This window comes from Myotis myotis, unplaced genomic scaffold (genome assembly GCF_014108235.1).
Source record: "Myotis myotis isolate mMyoMyo1 unplaced genomic scaffold, mMyoMyo1.p scaffold_m19_p_16, whole genome shotgun sequence".
NCBI lineage: Eukaryota > Metazoa > Chordata > Mammalia > Chiroptera > Vespertilionidae > Myotis > Myotis myotis.
Window position 1 is genome coordinate 1,504,211 of NW_023416320.1, and position 27,704 is coordinate 1,531,914.

The 27,704-nt window shown below is 53.3% G+C and overlaps 1 protein-coding gene across 1 annotated transcript in view; it reads left to right on the forward strand.

Moving 5' to 3' along the window:
* The window catches only part of FAM135B (family with sequence similarity 135 member B), a 50,079-nt gene that overhangs the window by 13,604 nt on the left and 8,771 nt on the right, over window positions 1-27,704 (forward strand). Inside the window, exons 3-12 of the mRNA XM_036338394.1 lie at window positions 286-425; window positions 5,109-5,179; window positions 6,262-6,435; window positions 9,853-9,979; window positions 17,251-17,404; window positions 18,494-18,543; window positions 18,954-19,109; window positions 19,799-19,872; window positions 20,605-20,759; window positions 24,390-26,370. Of these exons, the coding sequence (XP_036194287.1) occupies window positions 286-425; window positions 5,109-5,179; window positions 6,262-6,435; window positions 9,853-9,979; window positions 17,251-17,404; window positions 18,494-18,543; window positions 18,954-19,109; window positions 19,799-19,872; window positions 20,605-20,759; window positions 24,390-26,370 (3,082 nt within the window). The remainder of the gene's footprint in view (window positions 1-285; window positions 426-5,108; window positions 5,180-6,261; window positions 6,436-9,852; window positions 9,980-17,250; window positions 17,405-18,493; window positions 18,544-18,953; window positions 19,110-19,798; window positions 19,873-20,604; window positions 20,760-24,389; window positions 26,371-27,704) is intronic.

Below are 27,704 nucleotides of genomic sequence, written 5' to 3' on the forward strand. Positions count from 1 at the left end.
CAATCGTCCTGGGACCACGTTCGGCTCGCCAGGGAGTCTGCTCGGTGGGGAGACTTGCACAGTTCAACACACACTCCTACCCTCATCTCAAGGAGCCGCATGTCCATCATGAGAAGTGGGCGGCCAGGACTCTCCCTCATTTACGCCCCGATTCCGTGGCCTGACCAAGGCCACACGGCAGGAAGGGGAACGGGGTGGGGCCTTGCTCTCGTGCCGGACCGACACCAAGGAGGCTGCGGTCTGAGGGTCCGGGGGCTCACGGCCCCTCGCCCTCCTGTTTTGCAGAGGCCGGCAGCCTGCACGCGGCCTGCGTCCGCGAGAGCGCCGTGCACAGCCGCGTCTTCCAGATCCTGTACAGGAACGAGGAGGTGCCCATAGGCGACGCCGCCGTCTTCCGGGCTCACCTGCTGCTGGACGGTGAACGGGTGAGTTGTGGATCCGCCAGCGGCCACGCGCCCTGGTTCCTTCCCAGAGGCGCGGTTCCTGCCAGGGCCTGCTGTGTCCGCCAAGGGGTGAGCGGTCCGGGGAGCGGGAGGTCTGCTCTGGCGTCTCCCAGATGCGAGATTTTCCCACCTCCCTGCTTGTACTCACTTAGGTGCTCGTTCTTTCACTCCTACACTCGCTCGTTTCCCAGCCCACGATGCTGCCGTTGACGGACGTGTGGACTGTCATCCACCTTTCCGTTGACCATTTGTCCTGTTAGGCCACCTGTGGGTGAGCCCATGGGAGTCTGTGAGCACCCGCTTCGTGCAGGGCTCTGGGCCCAGCCTCTGGATGAGGGGCGACCCCGACGAAGGCCGCAGCTCCTCTGCCCTCAAGTGACTGATAGCTCATCAGGGAAATGGTCCGTGTACCAGCACCTGATCGACGAGTCCACTGTACTAGCTGTGTGTGCAAGTGAGCACCAGTGAGCCAGGATGGGGAGCTGGGCTCTGGGGGACGCCAGTGGTTCTCAGGGGAGCTGGCTTTGGGGTGCACACGCCAAGCGTTCCTCAGGCTGATAGGAAGAGGAAGGGCGTCTCTGTGGGGGAACGGCAAGAGTAAACGCCCAGAGGCCCGGGAGCCTCGCATTAATTGCCGGAATCTTGGTTGCAGATGCCCTGTTCAGCTCTGGCCAGACTGGCTCAGTGGATAGAGCATCAGCCCGTGGACTGAAGGGTTCTGGGTTCGAGTGTGTTCAAGGGCATGTACCTCGGTTGCAGGCTGGTGTGCAGGAGACAACCAGTTGATGTGTCCCTCTCACATCAATGTTTCTCTCTCTGTCTCTACCCCTCCCTTCCACTCTCTCTAAAAATCAATGGGAAAACATCCTCGGGTGAGGATGGACAACAACAGCACAATCACACAGCTGCCCTGCGCGTCAGATTAGCGCACGTCAGAGGAATATGTGGAGTAGAACCCACTGCTGCCACTCCCCAGGCCCCTCAGTCCCCATCGCTGCATTCCTGTGGAGCACTTCCTGTTGGGCGTCCTTGAATGAGGGGCGTGTACTCCCAGCCGGAACACAGACCAAGAGGCCTGCCTGCTATTCACAGTCCCAGGTGCTATGCCTGAGGCCACCTGTCATCCCCCCCTTCCCGTGGCTGTCTGTCCCCACCCTTCATGGTCCAGGTGGTGACCACGTTCCCCTGCGTGGCTAGAAGTGAAACGCTCCCACTCATTCCTCGCTCATGAATCCACCTCCCATCCGGGATGTATGCCCCGTTAAGCACACCCATGCCGGGCCCAGGATAAAATGGCGAGGGAGAGACCATCCCTGGTGCTTTGGGGCTTATATTTTCATGTTTGATCCATACGCCCCAATGTAATCAAATAAACCAGGTAAGTTCGTCCCTGAGCCTTCCCACACGTGTGCTCTGCTCGCCCGGCTGTGACATGCATTTATAAGGGTGTCAACAGGAGGCGTTTGCTCCTCATGGATCCTGTGAGCTCCACGGGACCCACCCAAAGTGGGAGCGAGCGCCTGGCGGCCACTGGGAAAGGTTCACTGCTGCCTTGGGAGAGACCCTCCGATGATGGACCATGGGACGGTCCAGAGCTCAGCTCAGTACAAGTTCCCGCAGGACAAGTGACAGGCTCGGGGGGTGGGGGCAGCTCCCTGGGAGCCAGCACCCGAGCGGACACCCCAGTGCTGAGGCGGAGCCTGGGCACCCAGAGCTCTGGGGGACAGGCCCCGCGGGCGGGAGGAGGGTGGGGTTCCAGGAAGAGCGGCAGGGTCACGGTGACCTGCACAGTGAGTGCGGGGAAGCGAGCAGGAGGTGGTGTTGGAGAGGCCAGTGGGCCAGATGTCCTGTGCTCTGAAGGCCACGGGGAGGGAGGCAGTGGCGGCCTCCGCTCTTGCCAGAGGGCACAGTGGCATGTTTTTAGCTTGTCTGTGCCCATGGGCTGTGCATATATGCATCTAAGTTCTCTGGTTAGTCGCCCCCCTCCCCCCGCCGGCCTCTGTCAGTCTGTGCCCATGGGCTGTGCATATGTGCATCTAAGTTCTCTGGTTAGTCTCCCCCCTCCCCCCGCCGGCCTCTGTCAGTCTGTGCCTTGCATCCGTGTCTCTGGACCTGTTTTGCTCGCCAGTTGATTTTGTTCATTAGATTCCACCTGTGAGGGAGATCCTGTGATACTGGTCGTTCCCTGACTGGCTTGTTCTGCTTAGCGCAATGGTTTGTCCACGTTAGATAAGACCGTATGTGGAGGCTGGGAGCTCCCTGCCTGCTTGGGAGTGAGTCTGCAGTAAGTACTAGCTGCTGCACTTTCACTACCGTGGACAAAAGTGCTTCCTGGTGCAGGAAAGAAAGAAGGAAAGAACCGAAGGGAAGGAAGGAGGGAGGAAAGGACCCTTGAAGGGAGGTGATGGCATTAACCAAGAAAAGGCGGAGCCATGGAAAGACCCAGTACATGTGCATGTGAATGTGTGCATGTATGAGCGTGTGTGTGCGTGTGTGCAAGTGTGAGCGTGTGTGTGTGTGTGTGTGTGTGTCCCTCCGATGGTGGACCGTGGGACGGCCCAGAGCTCAGCTCAGCAGGCAGCGATGAAATGAATGGTGAGAGAGGGCAGTGACTTCATCCTGGAACACCTTGCAATGAAATATTTTGGAGACATCGGTGAAGTCATAACTGGGCTCAGTCCAGCCCCGCTCATCCCGGCCCGGCTTCCCTCCAAGTCCCAGAGGAGCTGCCGTGAGCCTGGATCTGGAGCGCTCCTCCGTGCATCTTCGCTCCGGGCAAAAGCTCCCCCACAAGGTGGTTGGGGGGCTCCCGTGCCAGGCTCACTTCCTGGGGCTGCGCAGGAGGTTGCGACGCTTGGGCTGTGTGTACACAGCGAGTTTCCTGATTATGCAAAACAGAGCGCGGAGATGAAGTTATTCATAGCCCTTGGACCCAGCAAAATGTTAACTTTTAAAGGTTTTTTTTTTTTACAACAAATTTTAAAACACTGGGGGCCTAAAGATAAATTCCACCCATATGTCTCAGCCTGAGTTAAGCTTCCAGGAATATATTTCCAAAGAGGTGAGACAGTGCCATCCCTGCAGGCTGAGAACATTCTGGCAAAGGAACGAAGCCCAAAGCGGTGGGGGGAGATGAGCTTTATTTATTCCTCAAGATGCATTCGTGTTTCCTGTGGCGGCTCTGTTCCTGCACCAGGGCCAGAGGAATCTAAGTGACACTGTCCCTTAATGATGCCAGGCGACGGGGTGCTGGGCAAGAAATGGGTGGGGGGGGGGGTAGCTGCCGGGGCTCAGCCACAGGCAGAGGCAGTCAGAGCCTCAGGGAGCCCCTGAGCCAAGCGGAGCTTCCAACTGCATGGCCTGATCAGGGGTCCCTCCCTCCCTCCCTCCCTCCCTTCCTTCCTTTTTTCTTTCCTGAGCTGAAATCTATAATAGAAACGTGCAATTGCCTGATTTTGAAATGTTTGCAGTTTTCTGAGGACGAAGCCAAATATGTCTTCAGATGGAATTTGGCTCACAAGCTTCCGGGCTGTAAACCCGAAACAAACAAATGTACTAGTAATGGGAAGCCTTGACTGCGAAGATCGAGACAGGCAGGGTGTTGTGGGTTACGGGGGAGCAGAGGTCCCCGCTGAGTAGGGCCGGTGGTGGGGTCTGGTATTGAGCAAGCGGCTCCCCTTTGCGGGGAGGGCGGCGGTGCTTCCCGTGGGGAAGGGAGGGCGGGCGCATCCTTAGACGGGTGTGAGCATCGGCAGGGAGGACAGGCAGGCGCCAGCGAATGAACGCAAGCAGCTTTGGCAAGCTCAGACGGGGCGCAGCCATGGCGCGGCCATAAAATGCCGAAGCGCCTTAAAGCATAAATGGTGACGTGGAACGGGCCTCGCGGCAAAGGATGGGCTTCCTCAGGATGCTGAGCCACCTCGGGAAACGACGCCACTGCCCCAGCATCGGGCTCCCTGTACACCTGGACATGGTGTCCGCCGGGCGAGGGTGCCCACGGGCAGAGGTGACAGTACCTCCAGTGTTACCCGCCGCTAGCCAGGTGGCTTTCCCCGCTCCCCCGGCAGGCGCTGGCCTGGGACACGGTTCTTCTGCTTAGAATAACTCCACATCTGCCCAGCCGGCGTGGCTCAGTGGTTGAGCTTCCATCTATGAACCAGGAGGTCACAGTTCAATTCCTGGTCTGGGCACAAGCCCGGGTTGCAGGCTCAATCCCCAGTAGCGGGTGTATAGGAGGCGGCAGATCAAAGATTCTCTCTTCATTGATATTTCTTCCTCCCTCTCCTTTCCTCTCTGAAATCAATAAAATAATAATAATGATAATAATAATAATAATAATTTCATGTCAAATCTGTTTGGGGAACGAGGTTCTTGAGGTCCTGCAATGTAGAAACATTGTTTAACTAGCATTTCTTTGGCCAATGGGATTCTCCCCAAATTTGACTGCATCAGTCCCTCCCGTTTCCCATGCAATGCTCACAGACACCCTGTCCCACCAGAGTTCCGGGCACATGCATGGACCAGTGTGATCTCATGTCACTGCTTCCTGGTGAGATTGCTCTTCTAGACGTTGGGACAGACCTGCCGGAGGTGTCCGATTCAGCCTCCCCACTCACAGTTCCCAGACCTGACCCCGAACTCCCGCGAGCTCTGTTTCTCCCGCAGGTGGAAGAGGCCCTGAGTGAAGTCGACTTTGAGCTCAAGGTGGACCTGCACTTCACGGACAGCGAGCAGCAGTGAGTGCCCTTGAACTTGTGAATCCTGGCACCACCTTCCCTCCCCCAGCCCTTCCCCACCTGGGGCAGCCTCATGGCCATGAACCTCAGAACATCTTCAGAAATGCCTTTCTCTGACTGACTTATTCACTTAGCATAACACCTCCTAGGTCCACCCATGCTGTCACAAAGGGTAAGATTTTGCTCTTTTTAATTTTTAAAAAATGTTCTAAAAAGTATGTTTTATGATTTCAGAAAGGGAGGGGAGGGAGGGAGAGAGCGGAACATCAATGATGAGAGAGAATCATTGATCGGCTGCCTCTTGCACGCCCCACACTGGGGATGGAGCCCTCAACCTGGGCATGAGCCCTGACTGGGACTTGAACAGTGATCTCCTGGTTCATAGGTCGATGCTCAACCACTGAGCCACGCTGGCTGGGCAGATTTTGCTCGTTCTTATGGCCTAGTAATGGTCCACTGTGTGTGCGCCACAGCCTTTTAATCCTCTCACCTACTGACTGGAGTGGCTTTCATATCGTGGCTACGGTAAACGAAGGCTGCAATGAGCGTAGGGTGCATGCATTCTTTCACTTGCTCCTTTTAATAATCCAACATTTGGCCAGCTCCTACAGTTTGCCATGGACTGTGCTAGGTGTTGGGGTATGAAGTTGAATTTGTCACATCCCCTGGTCTTAAGAGGTGGGGTCTAGTGGACAATGCAGACTCGCAGAGGCAGCTCAGTGCTGGCATCTGTCGGGAAATAAAGTGAGTGTGGATGGGGGGCCAGGCAGGGTCCCCCCTGAGTCGAGCCTCGGGCAGAGTCTGGCTGTCCTTCCATCCTTGGCGGTGGGCTTGGAGGCAGTGACAGCGGAGCGCACATCCCAGATCTGCCAGGAAACAGCGGGGTGTCTCTCTCCCCTCCTCCGAGCCTCAGTTTCCCCATCTGCCCGTCATGGGAAAGAGCTTCCGCCAGACGGCCTTCGCAGGGGTTGGATGGCTGAGGCATGGTGGCGGGTGGCCGGGGTGAGGCTGTCACCCAGACCTGCCTGGACGGAGGCAGCAATGACGCCGTCACTCACCCGAGCCACTCGCTTGCCTTGCAGGCTGCGGGACGCGGCGGGGGCCCCTGTGATCAGCAGCCGGACGCTCGGCTTACACTTCCACCCCCGCCGAGGCCTGCACCACCAGGTGCCCGTCATGTTCGACTATTTCCACCTGTCGGTGATCTCGGTGACCGTCCACGCCGCCCTGGTGGCCCTGCAGCAGCCCCTGATCAGGTACGGCGCCGGGAGCCTGAGGGCACCTGCTGGTCACACCACCATGGAGGGGCCTGAGGGACACGGAGGTGGCAGCGTCGGTCAGCACTGACCAGAGGTGCTCCTCCCAGGCTGCGGGTGGGGCGCAGAGCCGCACTGCCGGGGTAGCTGAGGGCACCAGGAGCCCAGGGGGCACAGGCCCGGGTCGGATAAGAGCACAGACCCAACCTGAAGACTTGGCTGCTACACCTGGCTCGGCTGTGCCTCAGTGGGCCTGTTTGAGAAGTCACGCGACGGCCCTGAGACTCCTGCTCTTCCTCTCTAACAGGAACGGGTCCTGTCCATCGAGGTTTCGTGATTCTCAGGGCGGGCAGTGGCCGGGCAGGGCAGGGCAGCGCTCTGGTGCCTCCCCACTCGCAGGAGAGGAGCTCGATGGAAACACTGGCTCGGGCTCCTCCTCGGGGGTAAAAATAGACTGGCTCCCGCCCTCTCATCTGCAGGAAGGGTTCTGTTTGTTCGCTCACAGTGTCTGGGAACAAAGACAGCCCTTGAATGTCATAGGAAATGCCTGTCAAATAGGGCAAGCCCTGGCTTTTCTAGAAAAGCCATTTCCAAGGCGTCGGGTAAATCCAATCAGAAGAAAGCAGGTGTGAAATGAAAACTTAGCCTAGAAAGACCCGTCCCTTCCTGAGGCCGACAGAGGAAAGACCCAGTTTCACCCTCTCGAGGACCATCGGGTGTCAGTTGAGGGATTCAGATCCACTGAATGGATCAAGACCATGCTTTCATCAGGTAATGAGGCATTTTATAAAAATATATTTCTATTGCTTTCAGAGAGGAAGGGAGAGGGAGAGAGAGAGAAGCATCAATGATGAGAGAGAATCATTGATCAGCTACCTCCTGCATGACCCCCATGCAGGGGATCGAGCCTGCACCCGGGGCATGTGCCCTGACCAGGAATCGAACTCTGACCTCCTGGTTCATTGGTCGATGCTCAACCACTGAGTCATGCCACCCAGGCAATGAGTTATTTTATTAATTTATAGTTTGTCCCCCGAATGTGCCACATGTCTCCTTGCTCAAATATATGCTATATTTCTTCTGGAATGTTCCTTCCCAGCAAGCTGGACACTTGCTTCACATCTCAGTTAGAAGCAAATCAGCCTGAAGAGTCTATTACCCTTGATTGGATTTGTGGTGTCATCAGCAATAGCTATAGAACCACAATAATGACCATGTTAGATTTTATTTCCTTTGTGGTGTGGCCGGCAATAGCTACCAGCCTTTATGGAGTCATCTCTATTCATCAGCCACAGCACTTAAAGCTGCACTCGTCTGGCCCCATGAAACCCTCATAATAACCCCCAAAAACAGAGGCCCCGGGATGTTTAAAAACAATTCCCAGCCCTGGCCGGTGTTGCTCAGTGGTTAGATTGTCAGCCTGTGCTTTTTGGAATCAAAAGGTCGCACGTTTAATTCCTGGTCAAGGGTACATCCTTGGTTGCAGGTTCCCTCCCAGCCCCAGTCAGGGTGCGAGCAGGAGACAACCGATCAATGTGTGTCTCTCACACATGTCTCTCTCTCTACCTCCCCCGCTCTCCCTCTCCCGCTCTCTGAAAAAACAATGGAAAAAATATCCTCAGGTGAGGATTAACAAAAAAATAAAAATAACCCACTCCCATGTCACAGAGCTGATAGGCGCTGCTGCTTGGCTCGAACCCTGGCCGCCTGGGCACACTGGCTGCCTCTTAATACCTGTCCACACTCTACTGTGGCGACATCCCTCACTCCTCATCCTTCCACCCAGTTTGGCTTATAAACTGCTCTACACTCACTGGCCTGAGTTCGCCTCTCGTATTCCGCCTGCCTCTCTCTAGCCCAGTGGTTCCCAGCGTGGGGCACACTCCCCATGGGGGGGGGGGGGCGGCAATTTGATTTTTAAGGGGATAATTTGAGAATGAGTTATTAACTGAATTTTTTGCATGTCTTATGGTTCTAGGGGCCTCATATACAGCATATAAACATATGTTGTGACATATTTATGCATGTCAGGTCTCTATTATATTTTTGAAACTTTATTTGCTATTTCTTCATATCACTTCATAGTATTATTATTTTTAAACAATTTCTTAGTGATTTCTTCCTCAGTACTTCACCTGTCATTTTGTTCTTTTATTTTTCTCTTTCACGGATGCCATGTTCGTTGGAAGCTTGTTTAGACCAAGTTAATGGCCTTTTCAACTTCCTCCACGTGACTAGGAGTCACTTTTTGAATAATAAGAATTATATGTCACTGGGGGCTAGGGCATCAGGATTTTAAAGATGCTTAGGTGGGGCACGACCAACAAAAGGTTAGAGACCACTGCTCTAGACCAAAGTGTGTTTACCCTGAGGGCTGTGCCGTAATCACATTGCTACCTTAACCCCGACTCAGCCCAGCACATGGCAGGCGCCCACCGAATACCTGACTACATGAATGAAGCAGAATACAGTGCTCGCTTCATCTCCCCGCCAGCGTTCTAAGCAGACACGGGGTCTCCCTCCCTTGCAGGGTCCCTCCTGGGCACCTGTGCTTCATGATGTCATCTGAGGGTATTTATCTTCAGGGCCTCTTTGCCATCAGAGGCTTGGAATCTCCCTGCAGGAAGAAGAATGCTCATAAAATAGTCTTGACAATGGAAGACAATTGACGTTAGGGTAATTAATAAAAGAGATGGAGAGAAAGAAGCCATGAGAACACGGAGACTTTGTCACTCTATCAATGGAGGAAAATCACAAAGGTGAAGGAGGTGGTCATGAACCCAAATATGAGAAATCCAAGTGATTGCGTCGGCTTCCGAATCCCCTTTTATCTGCCTGTGACCATCGCCTTCACGCCCATCAGCGGGTCTTCCTGTTGACTTGCCGAGCTGGGCGGGGCCTGTACAGTTGTCCATGGAACAGATTACAGCATCTCCAACCGGCATCGACCTCGTGGGCTTCCTCGTCACAGCAGTCTGACAGCCATGATCCCACTAGGACCGCCCCTTCTATGGGACTTGTCTTGTGGGCTCCCCAGCCATTTCCCCAAGGAACTGACTTGGTGGAATCATCTTTCTCAACCTGTGGGTCGCGACCCCTTTGGGGGTTGAACGACCCTTTCACAGGGGTTGCCTAAGACCATCAGAAAACACATATATAATTACATATTGTTTTTGTGGTTAATCACTATGCTTTAATTATGTTCAATTTGTAACAATGAAAATATATCCTGCCTATCAGATATTTACATTACGATTCATAACAGTAGCAAAATTACAGTTAAGAAGTAGCAACGAAAGTAATTTTATGGTTGGGGGTCATCACAACATGAGGAACTGTATTAAAGGGCCGCGGCATTAGGAACGTTGAGAACCACTGCTCTACATTCTCTTTCTCCGTCTTCACTTCTCTCTTCAGTTTTACTCGCCCAGGAAGAGGCTCCTGGCTTGGAAAGGGCAGCCCGGACGCGGGCCCAGAGCAGTCCAGCCTTTCTCTGGAGAACCTGGTCTTCGGAGCTGGATACTGCAAGCCGACTTCTTCCGAGGTACGTCAGCGTGGGGCTGGGCAGTGGCTCCGAGACCAGCAAACTTCACTTTGAGTGTGTGTGGGGGGTGGGCGGTGTTCAATCAAGCGCCAGCTGCTTCAAACGTCCCACGTAGAGTCGTTGCGCTGGGTAACCTCTGTCCCTCCGTCACCTGTCCCTCCGGCCCTTGTTTTAATTGCTGCTACCTTCTTCAGACATATTCCAGCTGCCAGGCCTGGGGCAGACACTGAGGATCTGGTCTGCGTGTGGCACCCCTTTGACCTGGTTCCTCGAAGGATGTGGTTCTCTGGGGGCCACAGGGCATGTTGTGTGGGGCTCCCCGAGGTGGCATGGGAGTGCCAGGGGGGCTGCCCTGGGGGACTTCAGAAACCTTAGGCCTGTGTGGGTGGCAGCTGGGTCCCTGTGGCTCACTCAGCCCATCTGATTCTGTTGCATCTACGGAGGTCAAGGGTGACCGGCCACATCTCTCCCTCTGAGCTGTGGTGATGGGAGAGAGAAAAGTCTGGTCTCAGACACCTGCCGTGCTCAGTACGAGGTGACTTGGTGGGGGGGTTCCTTCACCTCAGGTTCCTCAGCTCTAACATGGGGTGACTGTGTTTTAGAGAGGGTTTCAGGAGTTCACATGTGTCAAAACAGGACTGAAGTAGGCTCCTAGCAGGCATGTGACACGCATCCTTTTTAAAATTCTTCTTGGCTATTTTGGGGGATGTGTGTCAGAGAAGACACCCTCGTTTCCCCCGGAGTCAGATAGAACGCGCGTTTGTGGGTGCGGCTGTGAGCTTGCTCTCGGGGCACAGCTCCATGGGTGGCTTTCGGGACCTGATTCTCTTCCGTGCGTCGTCCATCTGGGCCCATCCAAACCTTCAGGCTCAGCGCTGCACCCACTGCTGCCTGCCCACCTGGCAGGGGCTGCAGGCAAAGAATGAAGCCCCCCGCCCCCCACTACTTCCCTGGGGCTGTGCCTCCACATCCCTAAGAAGCAGGTGCCTTAGGGGATGGCACTGCAGCCTCACAGACTGCAGCCCCAGCAGGATCAGGGAGCAGGAGCTCCTCCCACACCGGCTCCTGTGAGAGGCCTTTGCACAGGGGCTGGTGATGAGACCAAGCACTGGAGGGAGGGTTGCTGTGACGTGTGTGGTGTGTCCCTTTGTCCTCAGCCCCTCCCACCCTCAGCCCCTTCTGACAGCTTCAGATTTAGGGCCTGAGGGAGGCTCGCTCTTCTCCCCATTGCAAGCCCGCAGCTTTGCCTGGGGAATTATTTCCCCTCCAACTCCTGGCTTATCTGTCAAAAGGGGTTGGAATGCCTGCCTCTCGGGGTTGCTGAGATTAAATGAATAAGCTTATAAAAGCCTTGAGCTTCCAGCCTGGCATAGCAGTGATCCGGAAATCCCTGGGCTGGCATTATATTCCTTTTAGTTGATCCACATCATTAAACTGGATGATAATTAAATCGGATGTGACTCCAGGAGCCCCAGTGTGGTCTCGTGGGTAGAACACTCGATGAAGGGACTTCAATAATGTAGTTCTGTTCTTGGCTTCAGCACTAACCTGCTGTGTGACCCTGAGTCCAATGCTTGCCCTCTCTGGGTCTCATTGTCCCATGGAAGGGAGATTGGGTGAGATTGCCCTGGAGGCCTCTGTGCTGTTTGCATGAGAGACAGAGCACCATCACAGAGTCACTGGGCTCTGTGTGCAATCCAGTCAGCAGACTAGTGGATGGGGTGCACCTGGGCCCGAGGCCCCTCCCTGCCTCTCTGCCCTGGGTCTCAGATTTGCGCTGGCCCCGGGAGAGCAGAGTGGCAGGCGGGGGGCAGGAGGGAGGCCTGTGTTCCACCACCAGCCTCCCACACTGCCATGCCCTGTGCATCCCCGCCTCCCCCGCCCTGCGCCTCGTACAGGATGTTTCTTCCTCTGACATACAGCAGGAACGCTCCCTGCGTCCTCTGGGCTCATAACTGCTCCAACTGAGCAAATACAAGCCATAACGTGGGCACAGCTGTTCACCGAGCAGTTCAGACTTGACAGGGGTTCCTGCAAAGAACAGTGGTACTCCGGGCCCTGGCCTTGCAGTAAATAAATCCACATTTAAAGGGACTCTGCACTTCCTTGCCTTGGTCCTTGAGTCTAAGTCAGTGAGCCATCTGGGACTCACTCTCCTTCCCCCCGTCAGTAAAGTAACAGCAATACTTTGGGGTGTCGACAAGCAGGACGGTGCACACCCCGGTGACGAAAGCTGCCGGGAGTAGGTTCCAGGCTTAGCGATTCTAGAAGCCAACGGAGAACTGGCTGTTGTCATCCTCCCCTCAAAAATATCAGCCTGTCCTCCCGATCCGTGTCCTGTTTTCCCTGAAAAATGAGCAGGGCCCATGGAATCTTACCAGCCCCACGCTGGCTGCCTCCAGTCTTCTGCGTAATTGAATGTATTTGATAGTTCCGATCATCCTGAGAAATCACTTTACAAATATTGAAATAATAAGAGATCCATCAGAGCACCAGCGGTGTAACATTACCTTTGGTTCCCATGGCAACCAGGGCGCTCGTGTTCGGCGGGGTGGTTATTAATGTCATTTGTCCCGGCCGCGTGTTGGGTTGGCTCAGTAAGCACGCACCCGGGGTGTTTGTCATCACCTGCCGTGCGTGCAGCTCATTTCGACTTGTGGCTATTGTGGGGATTTTAGAAATGGTTTTTCATTTGCTGGTTTGGCTCTATTTGATTTTTCAGAAGGTATGTGGCCAGCGTCTGGTAAGCAGCTTCTTGGCTGTGTTGCTTCGTCTGTCCTCTGTGTGTGTGTTTTGGGAAGGCAGGTCACTGAACAGGTTCAAGGGGATCTCTGGGGTGTAGACTCGGTGGCTGTAAGACACCTCAGGAAGCAAGAAATCCAGCACCCAGAAAGCAGAAAGGAGGAGGGATACTCACTGAGCAACGACTGTGCTGCCCACAGTGCTCACTTTTTGCAAGCACAGTGATCTCCTCTGAGACTTCTAACGTCCACAAACCTTTTCAAGTAGGAGACCCATTCTACAGGTGAGCGAACTAAGAATCTGAGAGTCCAGGCATCCTTCCTAATGGCAGTTGTTTGAACCAGAATTCGAACCCAGCTCTAGATAACTCTGGAGTGAGTGTTCTCTTGCGTGTATTTGCACTGATGTGAGCTCGGCCCACACTTGTTCTCATGGTTGATGTATTTAGAGTGGTTGGCGTGTGGCCAATACAGAATTAATTTTCCTGCTCCTGTTTTTACTGGTCTCACTTCCTTTAGCACAGTTACAATTAGAAGTAATAGAAGTAGAATGATTCCTCGTTTTGCTCATGTGCACACAAAAATTGCAATTTGCAAAGCAGTGTTAGAATCCAGGGTGACACACAATCCCTCATGTTTTTAAAATGTCTACATGGTGACTTTTATGAAACACATACACCTGATCGAATTGGAGAATAGAACTGGTTTTCCTTAAATCAGAGCCTTCCTTCAAATTAGGTCATAAAAACAAAGACATTCGTCAGGAAAGTGTGGGGTTCTGTGATGCTCTGAAAACTAGATTTGCCTGTTCAGTGTGAGTAGTGGAATGTTCTTAATTAAATATGAAGAATGCCATGTGCCTACGGCTCACGGAATTGCTGAACATTGCACACCGTTTGGGGAGTAACTTTAACAAAAAAATACATGGAAATGAAATAGGAGCAATGAAAGTGCTGACACTGAATGTCTGAACAGATGGGTTCAGCATTTTCACACGCGAAGTGTTCAGGAATTTCTACCCGACGGTGGTCACCTTGGCTGAGGATCTGTCTGCAGACCTGTGTGACCAGGCACAGCTGTACAATGGCCTGTGCATGTCATCTGAAGGCTCTGCAGCATCACCTCTTCCAGGAAGCCTGCCCTGCCCATCCCACCACACATTCCTAGCTTCCTAAGGCTTCTCCTAATGGGACTCCACATTTCACAACTGGGTATTTGTGTCCCAGGTTCCTTCAACTGAAGAATTGTTTTCCTGCCCTAGCCGGTATGACTCGGTGGATAGAGCATCGGCCTGAGGACCAAAAGGTCCTGGATTTGATTCCAGTCAAGAGCATGTACCTCAGTTGCAGGCTCCTCCTCAGCCCGGGCCCTGGTTGGGGCATGTGCAGGAGGCAACCAGATCAATGTGTTTCTCTCACATCAATATTTTTCTGTCTTTCCCTCTCCTTTCCACTCTCTCTAAAGATCAATGGAAAAATATTCTTGGGTGAGGATTTTAAAAGAGAAAAAAAAAGAGTTGTTTCCCCTAGGGCCGTGGTTGGCAAACTGCGGCTCACGAGCCACATGCGGCTCTTTGGCCCCTTGAGTGTGGCTCTTCCTAAGCCTTAGGAGTACCCTAATTAAGTTAATAACAATGTACCTACCTATATAGTTTAAGTTAAAAAATTTGGCTCTCAAAAGAAATTTCAATTGTACTGTTGATATTTGGCTCTGTTGACTAATGAGTTTGCTGACCACTGCCCTAGCGGGTAGGGTGTGAGGGGGAGGAGGGCACTAAGTTTAGAGCAGTTATGATCATGATGATGAATGGAATGGAACTGGCCCTGTGCCTTGCTGGAGAATAGAGAAAAACCCAGTGGGACTCCCAATCATACTTGTAGTCAACGGATGCATTTACCCAAGATGCATCATTCATTGGCACTAAGGTAACTCACAGGAGGGTTTTGAATTATTCAGGGTTAATATGTCAACTTATCCAATTACTAGCGAGTTCTTGCTTTTAAAGGTTTAAATCGGCCCGGCTCTCTCGGGGATGTAGGAATTGAGCGATTCACTAAAGAAAATGCCATCACATATGGAAGAGTTCATATGGAATTCCTACTGATAATAACCCTAAGACTAATGGACCATGCCTTTGTCCTGCTTATGGGAAGTTTTCTTCTCTCTCTCTTGCCCAAAGAGGGCATCGAAGGCCCTGTCCAAGGTTCTGAAGCTGGTGAGAGTTGGGAGGAGGTGAACTTGACCCTCTGACCCCAGGCTATTCCTGTAATTCCAAGCCCACTGAATTTTTAGGGCACTCTGTTGCTTTGCTTCATAAAATGGAAGTCAATAAAACTGGCCTTGCAGTGACTTGGAGTCAGAACAGTATATTTTTAAAATCGCTGCTTAAAACAGGCTCATACACAGAGAGGAAAGGAAAGCACGTTGAGGAATCAGGAAGGAAAACAATGAGCAGCAAGGATCGTCAGGCCTGTGCTCAGCCACACAGGGTGCGCTTGTCCTCCGACCGGACAGAGCGCTGAGCTCTCAAAGGGTGGTGAGGACGAACGCCGATGAGGGAGGACTTGCTCCTGAGGAGCCCTAAGAAAGTGCCCTTGTGAGCAGGGAGCAGGGCCAGAAACGGGGGGCTCGGGGCTCCTCGAAGCAGGCAGACTAGGGACCCATCCCCGCTGGAGCTGACGGCTTTATGAACCCGCTGTCGGCTTTTATTTCTGCTGAGTCACCGCTGACGGAGGCACTGCGGGACTAAATGATGCCTCCATCAGTGCACACAGACCCGGCCGGGCACCTGGCCGCTGCAGCCACGGCTTCCGGAGGCCCAGGCCGCACCGAGAAAGGCCTTCCCCCGCTCACACTCCGCTTGGGGAGTGTTTCCCTGCGGCAGAGCGGAGTGGCTGCGTATAAGTCATTAGGCTCTTTGAGCCACAGTCTTTTGATCTGGAAGTGGAAATAGGAGTTTGTATTATTTACTTATTTTTTATTTTATTTTAATTCTCACCTGAGGATATTTTTCCATTGATTTTCTTTTAGAGAGAGGGAAAGACAGAGAGAAACATCAATGTGAGAGAAACACATCGATTGGTTGCCTCCTGTACATGCCCTTGACCAGAATCGAACCCAGGACTTTTCAATCCATAGACTGATGCTGTATCCACTGAACCTAACGGGCTAGGGCTGGATTCTTTATTATTTGGTCTGATAAGAAAGAACTCCAAGGCATGAGACGTGGTCACAGCAAGGAACAGAGAAATGTCCAGAGCATTCGCCAAATTGTGGGTACATATGTGTGTGCTTTCAGGACACACCTGCACATATGAAGTGCACATGCACCCATGTATGCACATAGGCATGTGGACGTATTCTGGAAGGATCCATCAGGAATGATGTGGTTCTGGGGAACGAGGCACTCTATGTTGTGTTTCCTCGGTAATATGGAGATGTTTACATATTTCTGTTCATTTTGAAAATCAGAATTGACGATCCAGTGAGATGAAGCAGATGGTAGGACTCTTCAGATGCCTCGTCAGCAGTGGGTTCCTCTTGCTCCAGAGACCTGGGGAGTCCAACGCACACCTGCTTACACGCTCTGTTAGCTTTTCCACAGCCGTGCTGGCGTCCGGTCCGAACACACTGGGGGAGGGGGATGGGAGGGCATGGGCCACCGAGTGCCTGTGAGCACAGACGTCTGAGAGATGGAATTTTGCTTATGAAATGGGAAAGTCTTTTGATTCCAGTCCCTGTGTGTGGAATGTGTCGCTTAGGTTCAAACCAGAAGGGACCTCAGAACGGGAAACCAGGTTTGTCCACGGCCCTGTGTGCACACTCAGAGCCTCGCACAGATGCTCGCCCAGCACCGATGACATCACCTCCCACCTTCTTCCTAGTGCTCGTTTCTCTTTCTCAGCAGGGGCACTACCCCCCCTTGCCTGAGGGCCTTGCTGAATTCCTCATCTCCCTGGGAAAGGGAGCCTCCCGCTGTCTGTCCCCATGGCCCAGCGGTTCTCAACCTGTGGGTCGCGACCCCTTTGGGGGTCGAACGACCCTTTCACAGGGGTCACCTAAGACCATCAGAAAACACATATATAATTACATATTGTTTTTGTGACGAATCACTATGCTTTGATTATGTTCAATTTGTAACAATGAAAATACATCCTGCATATTAGATATTTACAGTACGATTCATAACAGTAGCAAAATTACAGTTATGAAGTAGCAACAAAAATAATTTCATGGTTGGGGGTCACCACGACATGAGGAACTGTGTTAAAGGGTCGTGGCATTAGGAAGGTTGAGAACCACTAGGGGCCGGGGGAGAGGCCATGCTGGGTGCATTCAGTTATCACAGCCTGTGAGGCCGGTCACCTCCGTCCCCCCTTCTGCTATTAGTGTGACTGTCACTGTCACCGTCTTCCTGTGAAGGTGGGGAGCCAGAGGCTCGGCACACGGCGGTGTTTTTCCCGCACACAGGGCACTTTCCTCAGGCCCAGGCCGTGCGACGGCCCTCAGCTTTGGTTTCTGTCCCAGCAGGGCAGCTTCTACGTGCCCTCGGAGAACTGCATGCAGCGCGCTCACAAGTGGCACCGGGGGCTGTGCCTGCTGCTCCTGCACGCCTACCGGGGGCTCCGCGCCTACTTCCTGCTCATCATGAGGGATGTCCCGGAGCTGCCACACATGGAGCTGGGTAAGGGCTGGCCCAGGGGACACGCATCCCACAGCCCTTTCTCTGTCTACTGGGGTGCGAGCAAGTCCGCACGCTTCAGTAAACCTCCGAGTAACCAGGTTACTCAGGTCGGTATTTCTGTTCTGTGCGTCATTCTAGGAGAGAATCTTAGATGTGCAGATGCAGGAAGAAAAGACTCAAGCAACTCGAGAAGCATGCATTCATTCATTCATTCATTCACTCACCCACCGAGCATTTATTGATCACCTACTGTATACCTGACACTGTTGGAACATAATGGTAGTTTATAGCCTTGTCTTAATTAGGTGATAATTATGGCATTGCAAATTACAAGAGTGCACAAGAAATAAATACATATATAAAGAAATAATAAGAAATAAATACAAATATGCCCTTTAACATGGATGACCACAGAGACCTCGGTGGCCTCACAATGGTTTTCTGGGGATGAATTGCTTCCTGCCCATCACCAGACTTTGTGGAGACCACTGGACCTCTTGATTGACAGATGGTGGAACTGAAGCTCAGAGAGGTCAGACGACGGCTCAGGGTCACACAGCAGGGTGTGGCCGCACCGTGTCAGGAGTGCAGGGTCCTGCAGTGACTCCCAGGGTAGGGTCCTGGCTTCATGCTACTCACTCCCGTTCAAAGTCCTCTAATGAGGCCCCTGTGCCCCTAGACCAGAAGCCAGGTCCTTAGCCTGGGATTCAAGGTCAACAAGAGAAACCCGCCGGGTCCCTCAGCTTCTCTCGGCTCTGCGGCTCCACCTCACTGGACTTCCAATCATCATCAGTGCAATGGAGATGCAAACCTGTGTCCCACGTGTGTGAAGCATATGTGTGTGAGTGTGAGCGTGTGTGCACACACACATACCTGCAAAGGCACCAGAGAAGGTGGAGTCACTTTGAACTTGCACCAGGAGCCCTTGTTGGCCTTGTGGAGGGTGACATCACAGGCTCCAAGTCAGGTTCATCCCCTTTGCCACCCGGAGCCAGAAGGCAGTAGGGACGGACGGAAAGAGAGTCCTCGGGCAGTGGCTGCGTGCCAGGGCGTGTCTGTCTTATTGTGCGCTGTCCTTTCTTTTCCCAGAGTCCCTCGCTGTTGAAGAAACGCTGAATCGGCTGTGCTTGGAGCTACAGGTAATGGGAGAACCGTCCCCTCCAGTCTGAACAGCTGGGGTTATGCCAGGCAGACATGGTTGCTCACTTGGTAAAGAAATCAGAGCTGAGCCCAGCCGGTGTGGCTCAGTGATTGAGCGTTGACCTATGAACCAGGAGGTCACAGTTTGATTCCCCGTCAGGGCACATGCCCAGGTTGCAGGCTCCATCCCCAGTGTGGCGTGTACAGGAAGCAGCTGATCCATGGTTCTCATCATTGATGCTTCTATCTCTCTCTCCTTCCTTCCCCTCTGAAAACGATAAAGACACACACACACACACACACACACACACACACACACACACAATGGGGAAGTCGGTGAAGACGCCAGGGAGGAGACTGCAGTTGCTTCCTGGAGGAGGGGCCTTACCGCCGCGCTCTGCCCCCTCAGATGCTGAACAACCCGGAGAAGATAGCCGAGCAGATAAGCAAGGACCTCGCCTGGCTGGCCGCCCACCTGACGGCCCTGTGGACCCAGTTCCTAGACACAGTGACGCTGCACTCCCACGTGACCGCCTTCCTCACGCAGGAGCATCACACCCTGCGGGTGAGGGCCCAGCAGAGGGTCTGCTGGGCAGAATGGGAACTGGGGTTGACTCTGCAGATGGCGGGGGGCGGGGGGGGGAGGCAGGGGTAGACCACCCCCTGCACAGGCATGAGATGTCTTTGAACTTAGCCTCTCACACCTTGGCTCTGCCTTCATGACACACCTCCCTCGGCTGCCAGATGAGAGCAGAGTCCGTCGCAGGGGTATCACACGTGTTTTGAAAAGTATTTAAAAATGTAGACATCCTTCTTGGCGTATTTTTGTGCTGCGAGCTTGGATGCGCCGTCTCCTCGCACACAGCGGGAGGACCCCGTGGCTGGGTCTGCAGAGGCCTGGGGACACCGTGCGTGGCTGGCTTTGCACATTCTGTTTCGTCTGCATGCATTTACGGTCTCCGTGTTCACATGTCTTATACTCTAGTCGGAGAAATAAGCCCCAAGTAGAAAAATGACAGAAAGCGATGTAAGAACCGCTTCCTAAACATGCATTGAACTCTGTCCATAAGCCGTGCTGAGGCGAGAGCTGTGACTGTCAGAGGCCCCTACAGGGGAAGAGAAAGATTGTTCCAGAACTTGGGGTGTGGGCTCAGAGCCTCCCTTTAGGGCTGACCTGCGGGACCTCGATGTCCTTATAAACACCAGGGGACACCAGCCCGTGAGGGGAGCGGTGCATGTGACTCTCGCCCTCAGGTGCGGAGGTTCTCTGAGGCCTTCTTCTACATGGAGCACCACAAGCTCGCTGTCCTGACCTTCCAGGAGAACCTGTGAGTAGCCCTCCCGCCCGCGCCGCACCCTAGGAGTCTGCACTCGAGACGGCGTTGTTCAACGCGCCGCCGCCCTTCGCCCTTGGCCGCCAGCCATGTGGGAGCAGGGTCTTCCCGCCTCTGCCCACCGGGCTGCGTGCTCTGTGCAGGGGGGAGGTAGGCGGACCGCAGAGGCAAGGCTGGCGGGGCAGGGTCCCAGCCCTGCCTCCTCATGCCAAGTGTCATTGTGGTTCTACAGACAGAACAGGGCTCCCAGGCCCCTGAAGGCGCCTGCGGCCAGTCCTCTGCAAAAAGCAGTTAGAAGCAGATGGTGTGGCTGTGACCATGAGTATTTGAGACAAGACCCAGGGACTTCGCCATGGCTGTGAAATGCCTTTAGCTTAAGATTTAAGACGGAACTCCCTCATGGAGGGGACTGATGAATGTTTAAGTTCCCCTTTCTCCAAAATTAAAGAAAAAATTAAAACCTATTCAGAAAAGTCAGAGGGTTGACAGATGGGGTCCTCCCCTCTCCGGATTCCCTGGTGAGCAGAACAGCGTCCCCCAGACGTGTTGGCCTTTGCCACATAAGTCCCACGAGGGCCATGGGGGCGGGGAGGAAAGGGCGGCGGACAGGCAGCGAGGTCAGGTCCCAGTGTGCTGAACATTCCTGAAGGTTTTCCTGGGAGAAGGGGGCGGGCGGCAAGTTGAAAGCCTGTAACTCTTCGGATGCTCCCCGGGCCGTGCCCTCAGGGTGCAGTCACACAGCCAGCTGTCCCTGGACCTGCGGAACTCGGAGTACCTGAGCACCATGCCCCCGCTGCCCGCCGAGTGCCTGGACATAGATGGCGACGGCAGCACCCTGCCCGTCATCTTCGAGGACAGATACGTGGACTGCCCCATGCCAGGTGTGTCTTGGTTTTGGAGACTTAAGAACAGTGCTTATGAAGGAAAAATACCACATGATCTCACTCATTCATGGATAATAGAGACCATTATAAACTTTTGAACAATAATAGATACAGAGGCAGAGCTGCCTCAAACAGATTGTCAAACTGCAGCAGGAAGGCCGGGGAGGGTTGCGGGGCAGGAGGTAGGGGGGTAAGAGATCAACTAAAGGACTTGTATGCATGCATATAAGCATAACCAGTGGACATAAGACATTGGGGGATAGGGGAGGCTAGGGGACTGTCTAGGGCGGGGGGATAAAATGGACACATATGTAATACCCTTTGTAATACTTTAAGCAATAAAAATTAAAAAAAAATATGTATGGTAACATATACAGCTAACATATAAAATCACTAACTTTTATTAGCATAAAAGTAATACATGTCTCTGTAAAGTTTATATTATCAATTTATTGAGTTACAATTCACATAGTGTACAGTTGACCCATTTAAAATGTACAGTTCACTGGCTTTTATTGGCCTTCATCACCACCATCAATTCTCATTACCCCAAAGGAAATCTTGTATTCTTTAGCTTTCATCCCGTCACTCGCCTTATTCTCCCAACTCTGGGTGGTCACTAATCTGCTTCCTGTCATAAATTTGTCTCTTCTGGACTTTTCCTATAAATGGAATCATATAATATGTCACTGGCTTCTTTCACTTAGCATAACATTTTCAAAGATCATCTATGCTGTAGCACATATCAGTATCTCGTTTCCTTTTATTGCCAAAAAAAAATCCACCATGTGGATATACCAAAAAAAAAAAAAAAAAAAAAAAAAAGAACAGTGCTTACCAGGGGCCCCTGTCCATTGCTCTCTTTACGTCCCAACGGCAGTGGGACCGGGTGAGGGAAAGGGTTTCTTAAGCCCCAGTCGGTTTGGCTCAGTGGACAGCAAGTCAGCCCGCGGACTGAAGGGTCCCGGTTCCATTTCGGTCAAGGGCATGTTGCAGACTCGATCCCCGGCCTGGTCAGGGTGCATGCAGGTGGCAGCCAGCCCCTGGGTCGCTCGCTTATCCATGTTTCAGGGCAGCTGCAAGCTGAGATTTGTAGCGTGTTTGAAAAGTCAGGTGACTTCCAGGGCAGCACAGCCTCAGGAAGGAGGATGCATTTGGCTCTCAGGTGAACCCTGCCACCTAGTGTCCACACCGTGTATGACGGCTGCAATGCGGCTCTCAGGTGACCCACTCTAAGTCCACTCTCTGCGTGAGACCCTCTGCTCCTCTCATCGTTCCTCAGTCATAGAAGTGAAAGCAGCATGTTGCTCTCGGGCAGCATCGGGCTTCCTCACTGGCCTCCCTACGACCTGTCTCAACCTTCCCTGATAAATCTGATCAGTCTGTTACATCTGCTCCAAGGACCCACCAATCACCTGCTGCCTGTACTAGGAGGCCCAGACTCCACATTTACACAGGGCGTTCAAGGGCATCCATCTAACCGTCTAACCTCACCCCCATTCCCTCTGGTCACTCTTGCTCCATCCACATGGGATACGTGAGGCCTGACCAGACCATGCGCCCAGATGCCGGGGCCTGTGCCCACGCCGCCCCCTTCCTGGCACGACTCATCTCCTTCCTGCAAGACGGTGGATTCACAATCTGCAGGGTACAGCCCACGTTTCCTTTGGCAGGAGACCCAGCCACCATTCTGTACGTTTCTCAATATTTTTTTAAAATACATTTTAGTTGATTTCAGAGAGGAAGACAGAGGGAGAGAGAGAAACATCAGTGATGAGAGAGAATCACTGATCCACTGCCTCCTGCATGCCTCCTACTGGGGGTCGAGCTCGCAACCTGTGCATGTGCCCTGACTGGGAATCCAACCGTGACCTCCTGGTTCATAGGTTAATGCTCAACCCCTGAGCCACGCCACCCAGGCCTTACTGTTTCTTAAAACCCTTAAAAGCAGAGACTGGCTCAGGACTATAACGCATCCTCACTTCCCTCTCCCTAAGCCATGGCCGAGTACAGGGCTTTGCCTGTAGGACATGTGAGTGCGCCGTGTGTGGGACCAAATGAGGGCGAAGGTGCGTTTTTTCCAAACCAATGCAGCCAGTTCCGGAGGCTCATTGCCTCGGTTCAGCGGCATCTCGGTTCTCTTCAAGGCGTTTTATGAATGTGATTCTATGACCACATGGCAGCCCCGGTGCTGGCCTTGGGATGTAGATATTCCTAAAACACAGGCTCTTCTCTCCAGTGGGAACAAGAAATGCACCATGGGTTACAGTATGGTGGTAGGCGTGTTACTGTACATGTGGGTTATAGCATGGGGGTAGGTGTGTGTGTTACTGTACATGTGGGTTACAGTATGGTGGTAGGCGTGTTACATTTCATGTAGGTTACAGCATGGAGTAGGCGTGTTACATTACATGTGGGTTATCACATAGGGGTGGGCGTGTTACTGTACATGTGAGTTATAGCATGGGAGTAGGTGTGTTACATTACATGTGGGTTATAGCAGGGAGTAGGCATGTTATATTACATGTGGGTTATCGCATGGGAGTAGGTGTGTTACATTACATGTGGGTTATAGCATGGGGTAGGCGTGTTATATTACATGTGGGCTATAGCATGGGGTAGGCGTGTTACATTACATGTGGGTTATAGCAGGGGGTAGGCGTGTTACATTACATGTGGGTTATCGCATAGGGGTAGGCGTGTTACTGTACATGTGAGTTATAGCATGGGGTAGACATGTTACATTACATGTGAGTTATAGCATGGGGTAGGCGTGTTACATGTGGGTTATCGCATAGGGGTAGGCGTGTTACTGTACATGTGAGTTATAGTGTGGGAGTAGGCGTGTTACATTACATGTGGGTTATCGCATGGGGATAGGCGTGTACTGTAATGTGTGCAGAGAGGATGCCAGGACACGCATTGAGGACGTCTAACTTGCTGTGGCCTGTGGGACGGCTCCCGGGGGAAGGGAAATTAGCTCAGCCTCTCGAGATGCAAAGAATGTGCCCAGGGAAGCAAGAGACCCATTTCCCTACGATCTTCGTCCCAGTCCTTGACCCAACCATGCGTTTCACATGAGGGGGTGCGATGAGGATCTCGCAGAGTCCCATGCGTTTTTATGGGAGTGTCTCAGTGGCTTACTCCATGTTAATGTTCTGTGGGGATTATAATCCTCAACATCTATTAAAACCGTAAGGAGGATTTAAGCTTTTAAAGGAAAATAGAAGACCAGCCCCGCTCAGCCCACCTTCCCCCATCAGAGGCTGGCGTGGTGTCTCCTGGCACACAGCCCCGCCCACCTAACCTCAGGGTTGGCTTTCCTGGCACTGCCAGCCCCGGCCAGAGCCGTCCCTTTGGCATAAACTGTCAGAGGACTCACCACCAGCACCTGGTTGCATGAGTATCAGGGCCCATGAAACAGACATTCCATTGCTTGGGAAATGCTGCGGGTTCAGATTACCTCCCAGGAACCAGGCCTAAGTCCAGCCTCATTTCTCCTGGTACAGTCAGGCGTTTGGACACGTTGTGAGCACAGATTCCTAAGTTATGGTGCTACTGCTGCTGGTGTTTCTTTTTTTTTTGGAGGGCAGAGCTTGAGTGTTTACCCTAATTTCAATGTTCCAGCCACAAGTCCCGCCAAAATGAGTTTAAAAGACAGAGAAGAGGACCCTCTTGTAAACAGAAAGTCGTCTTTTCGGGAAAACCTCACCCTGCCCACCCCGGAACCACCCCAAATGGGCTGCGATGAAGAGGTGCTTCGTGGGCCGGCGTCAGAGGAAGAGGTGGGCACCCCAAGTCCTGCGGACGTGCTTTCCGAGTCTCAGGTGTATCTGACGATTGGGGAGTCCCCAGACACAGCAGCTGTGCCTGCAGGTGAAGGTCGCACTGGCCAGAGGGCTGATGTTGGGGTGGATTCACTAGCAGATGACGGCCCGCCTGGAGGGAGTCCAGGCCCAGAGGATGGCTGGGGCCCGACGCTGGCCTACCTCGAGGTCAAGTCCAGCAATAAGCACCCAGGCCGAGCTGAACCCACAGTGGCCACGAGTGACCAGCACGGGGGTGGGCGCGTCCGTGAGAACCGTGAACTGGACAGCACTCTGCCAAGCACAGCGCTGGCAGGCGGGAGTCGTCAGCCTGCCGTCTCGTGGGAGAAAACCCCGCTCCTGGAGTCAAGAGCTCCCGGGAAGGGAGCCGACCAGGAGGCCAAGATGCTGCTGCTGAGTCTGAAGCCCTTCCCCAAGGAGCCTTGCGGGCCACTGAGCTCTGCTCTGAGGGATCCCCCGGAGGCCAGGGCTGCCCCGAGGGACCCTCCCCCAGAGGAGCAGGAGGAAGGGTCCGTGCCGTCCGGGGTCATCAAGAGATCGTTCTCCTTCATCTCGGATTCGGGCATTGAGAGTGAGCCGAGCTCCGTGGCCTGGTCCGAGGCCCGGGGCCGGGCCCTGGAGGTGCCCAGTGACCGGGAAGTGTCACACCCGCTGCTTCGCAGACACACCCCGCACAGGAACTCCCTGGAGGGCGGGCACACGGAGAGCAGCCTGAGCTTGCCCAGCGGGATCCAGGCGTCCCTCACCTCCATCAGCTCCCTGCCTTTCGAGGAGGAGGAGCGGGAGCTGGCGCTGCTCACCAAGCTGACCAAGTCGGCGTCGGCGCCCCAGATCAGTAGCCCAGAGGAGGACGCTGAAGACGCGGGCGCCATGCGGCCAGGCGCAGGTCCTGCTGAAACTCCGGGCCAGCTGGCCAGCAGCATAGAAGCTTCAGGACAGGGCCGTCCACCCCGCGATGGGGGATCCAGCATCCAGGACACAGGGGTTGGCCCTTCCCTCGTGGAGGTGGCTCTAGACGCTGACCAGCAGGGCGCGGGTTACCTCGACATCCCCCAGGATAAAGGGGCTCGCGCTGACCCTCCAGGGCCCCGCAGACTTGATGGCAGGACTGAGAACCCTCCAGGAGCTGGAACCAAAGGTGTTCACTTAGAAATACCACGAGGCACAGCATGGGCAAGCCCGAGGGACAGAGCTTTTCCTGGAGTGCAGACGGAGGCCCCAGAGCGCATGCCTGCAGACGTGGGTGTGGGGAGTAGCCTGTGGTCCCACGGCGGCAGGTCGGACATGGCGAGCCTCCCTGACCATGCGGTGCCCGCACTGAGTCGCTCGCCAGCTGTGGATGCCATCAACCTGGGGTCAACAGGCCAGCGGAGGGGCTCCCCTCGCATCATTGAGGAGGCGGCGTTTGGGAGAGGAGCTCATACCATGGACCGGGGACACCAGGCAGGCGCCCCATGCCCCGCTGTGACTCACTCCATTCACTCCCAAATCCTGGGACCCCAGGAGCCTAGGGCGGGCACTTCTGCCATGGGGTCCCCCCTCGCCCCCGCAGAAGCCTTCTCTCCCGACAGCCTGAAAGCTGTGGAGGTCGTCAACTTGTCTGTGTCCTGCACTGCCACGTGTCTCCCGTTCTCGTCGGTGCCCAAGGAGACCCCTGCCAGGGCTGGCTTCTCTTCCAGACAGACCCCCCTCCCCATCACGCACCAGCCTCTGGGGTCCTTCGGGGCTGTTTCTACCCATCCGAGCGCGCTGGAGGAAGGCGTCGGCGAGAGGATGTTCAGGTAAGCCGGCCGGCGTCCCACCTGTCCTCACACCGTCTCGCAGACGCTCCCATCTCCTTCTCAGTGTCCTGCGTACTCTTCCCAAATTGAGATCTGTCATTTCCTCATTTAAGTAAAGTCATATATTCATATCCTGCACGTCAGAAATGTGGAATAGTATAAAGAAGTACAGACTATTCATTGCTCACATATAGCCCCTAGGTAAGTTCTCCCACACGTTTTTCTATCTGCATCTATATCTACATATTATTTTTATGCAAAAAAACAGGATAATTCTGTACAAACTAAGGTTTTTCAGCCTAACATGCTGGAAACAATCTGTTGATACATCTATTTTGCGTGAGCATTTAGTGTTTAAACAACACTCCGTTGTATGGATATACTATGATTTATTAACAAAATCCTTGAGAGATGGGCATCTAAGTGTCCTTTTCAGTGTTTGTTATGGCAGTCCCCTCTCTCATGATCCTCATGGCACCTCTACATTTGCATATTTTGAACGGGCGGTCCTTTAACCCTTCAGGCAGTGGGATGACTTTATCAGCTTGGCCTCCCGAGCCCCTTTTGTGCAGTTCCTAAGTTAATCATTTGTGTTGCAACGTCCAAATCCATCCCTCATCCGTGTGTGGGGTTTGTATCCCCGTGGCTGCCTCATCTACAAACTCTGTGTTTGATTAAGTACCAAGACATCTTTCTTTTACAAAATGCTGAGGAGTTACCTACTCATGATATTTCAAAAAAAAATTGCACAGGCAGGTAGACTTTGGGTCGCTGTTTCATAAAGATTATTAAATGTCTATTATGTGCCCATGTCATCAATTTAACAAACACACAGCAGGCGCTCTCTCCAGTGCGTGGCCAGGGTAGCCCTGACTACGATTGTGCTCACAGTGTCACAGGGAGGCAGGGAGGTGAGAGAAGGAATTGAGGGAAGGTGGGTAAATGGATGGTTTGTGTGTGCATCACTGAGCCGGGCTGGGGATGCTGAGAGTGAATAGAGAAGGTGGCCAGGAGAAGCTTTTCGAAGGTGACACCTATGCTGATGATGATGGTGGTGATGATGATGATGATAATGATGATATGGCTAGTAATAGAGACATTTATTCTTCTTAATACGTTTCAAGTGTGTTCTAAGCATTTTGCATAGATCATATCATGTCAGACACAAGCCAACTTTACTAATTAGATAGTGATGTCATTCCCTTTGGACACATGAAGAACTGGAATGCAAAGGGGTTAAACCAGCGGTTCTCAACCTATGGGTCGCGACCCCTTTGGCGGTCGAACGACCCTTTCACAGGGGTCGCCTAAGACCATCCTGCATATCAGATATT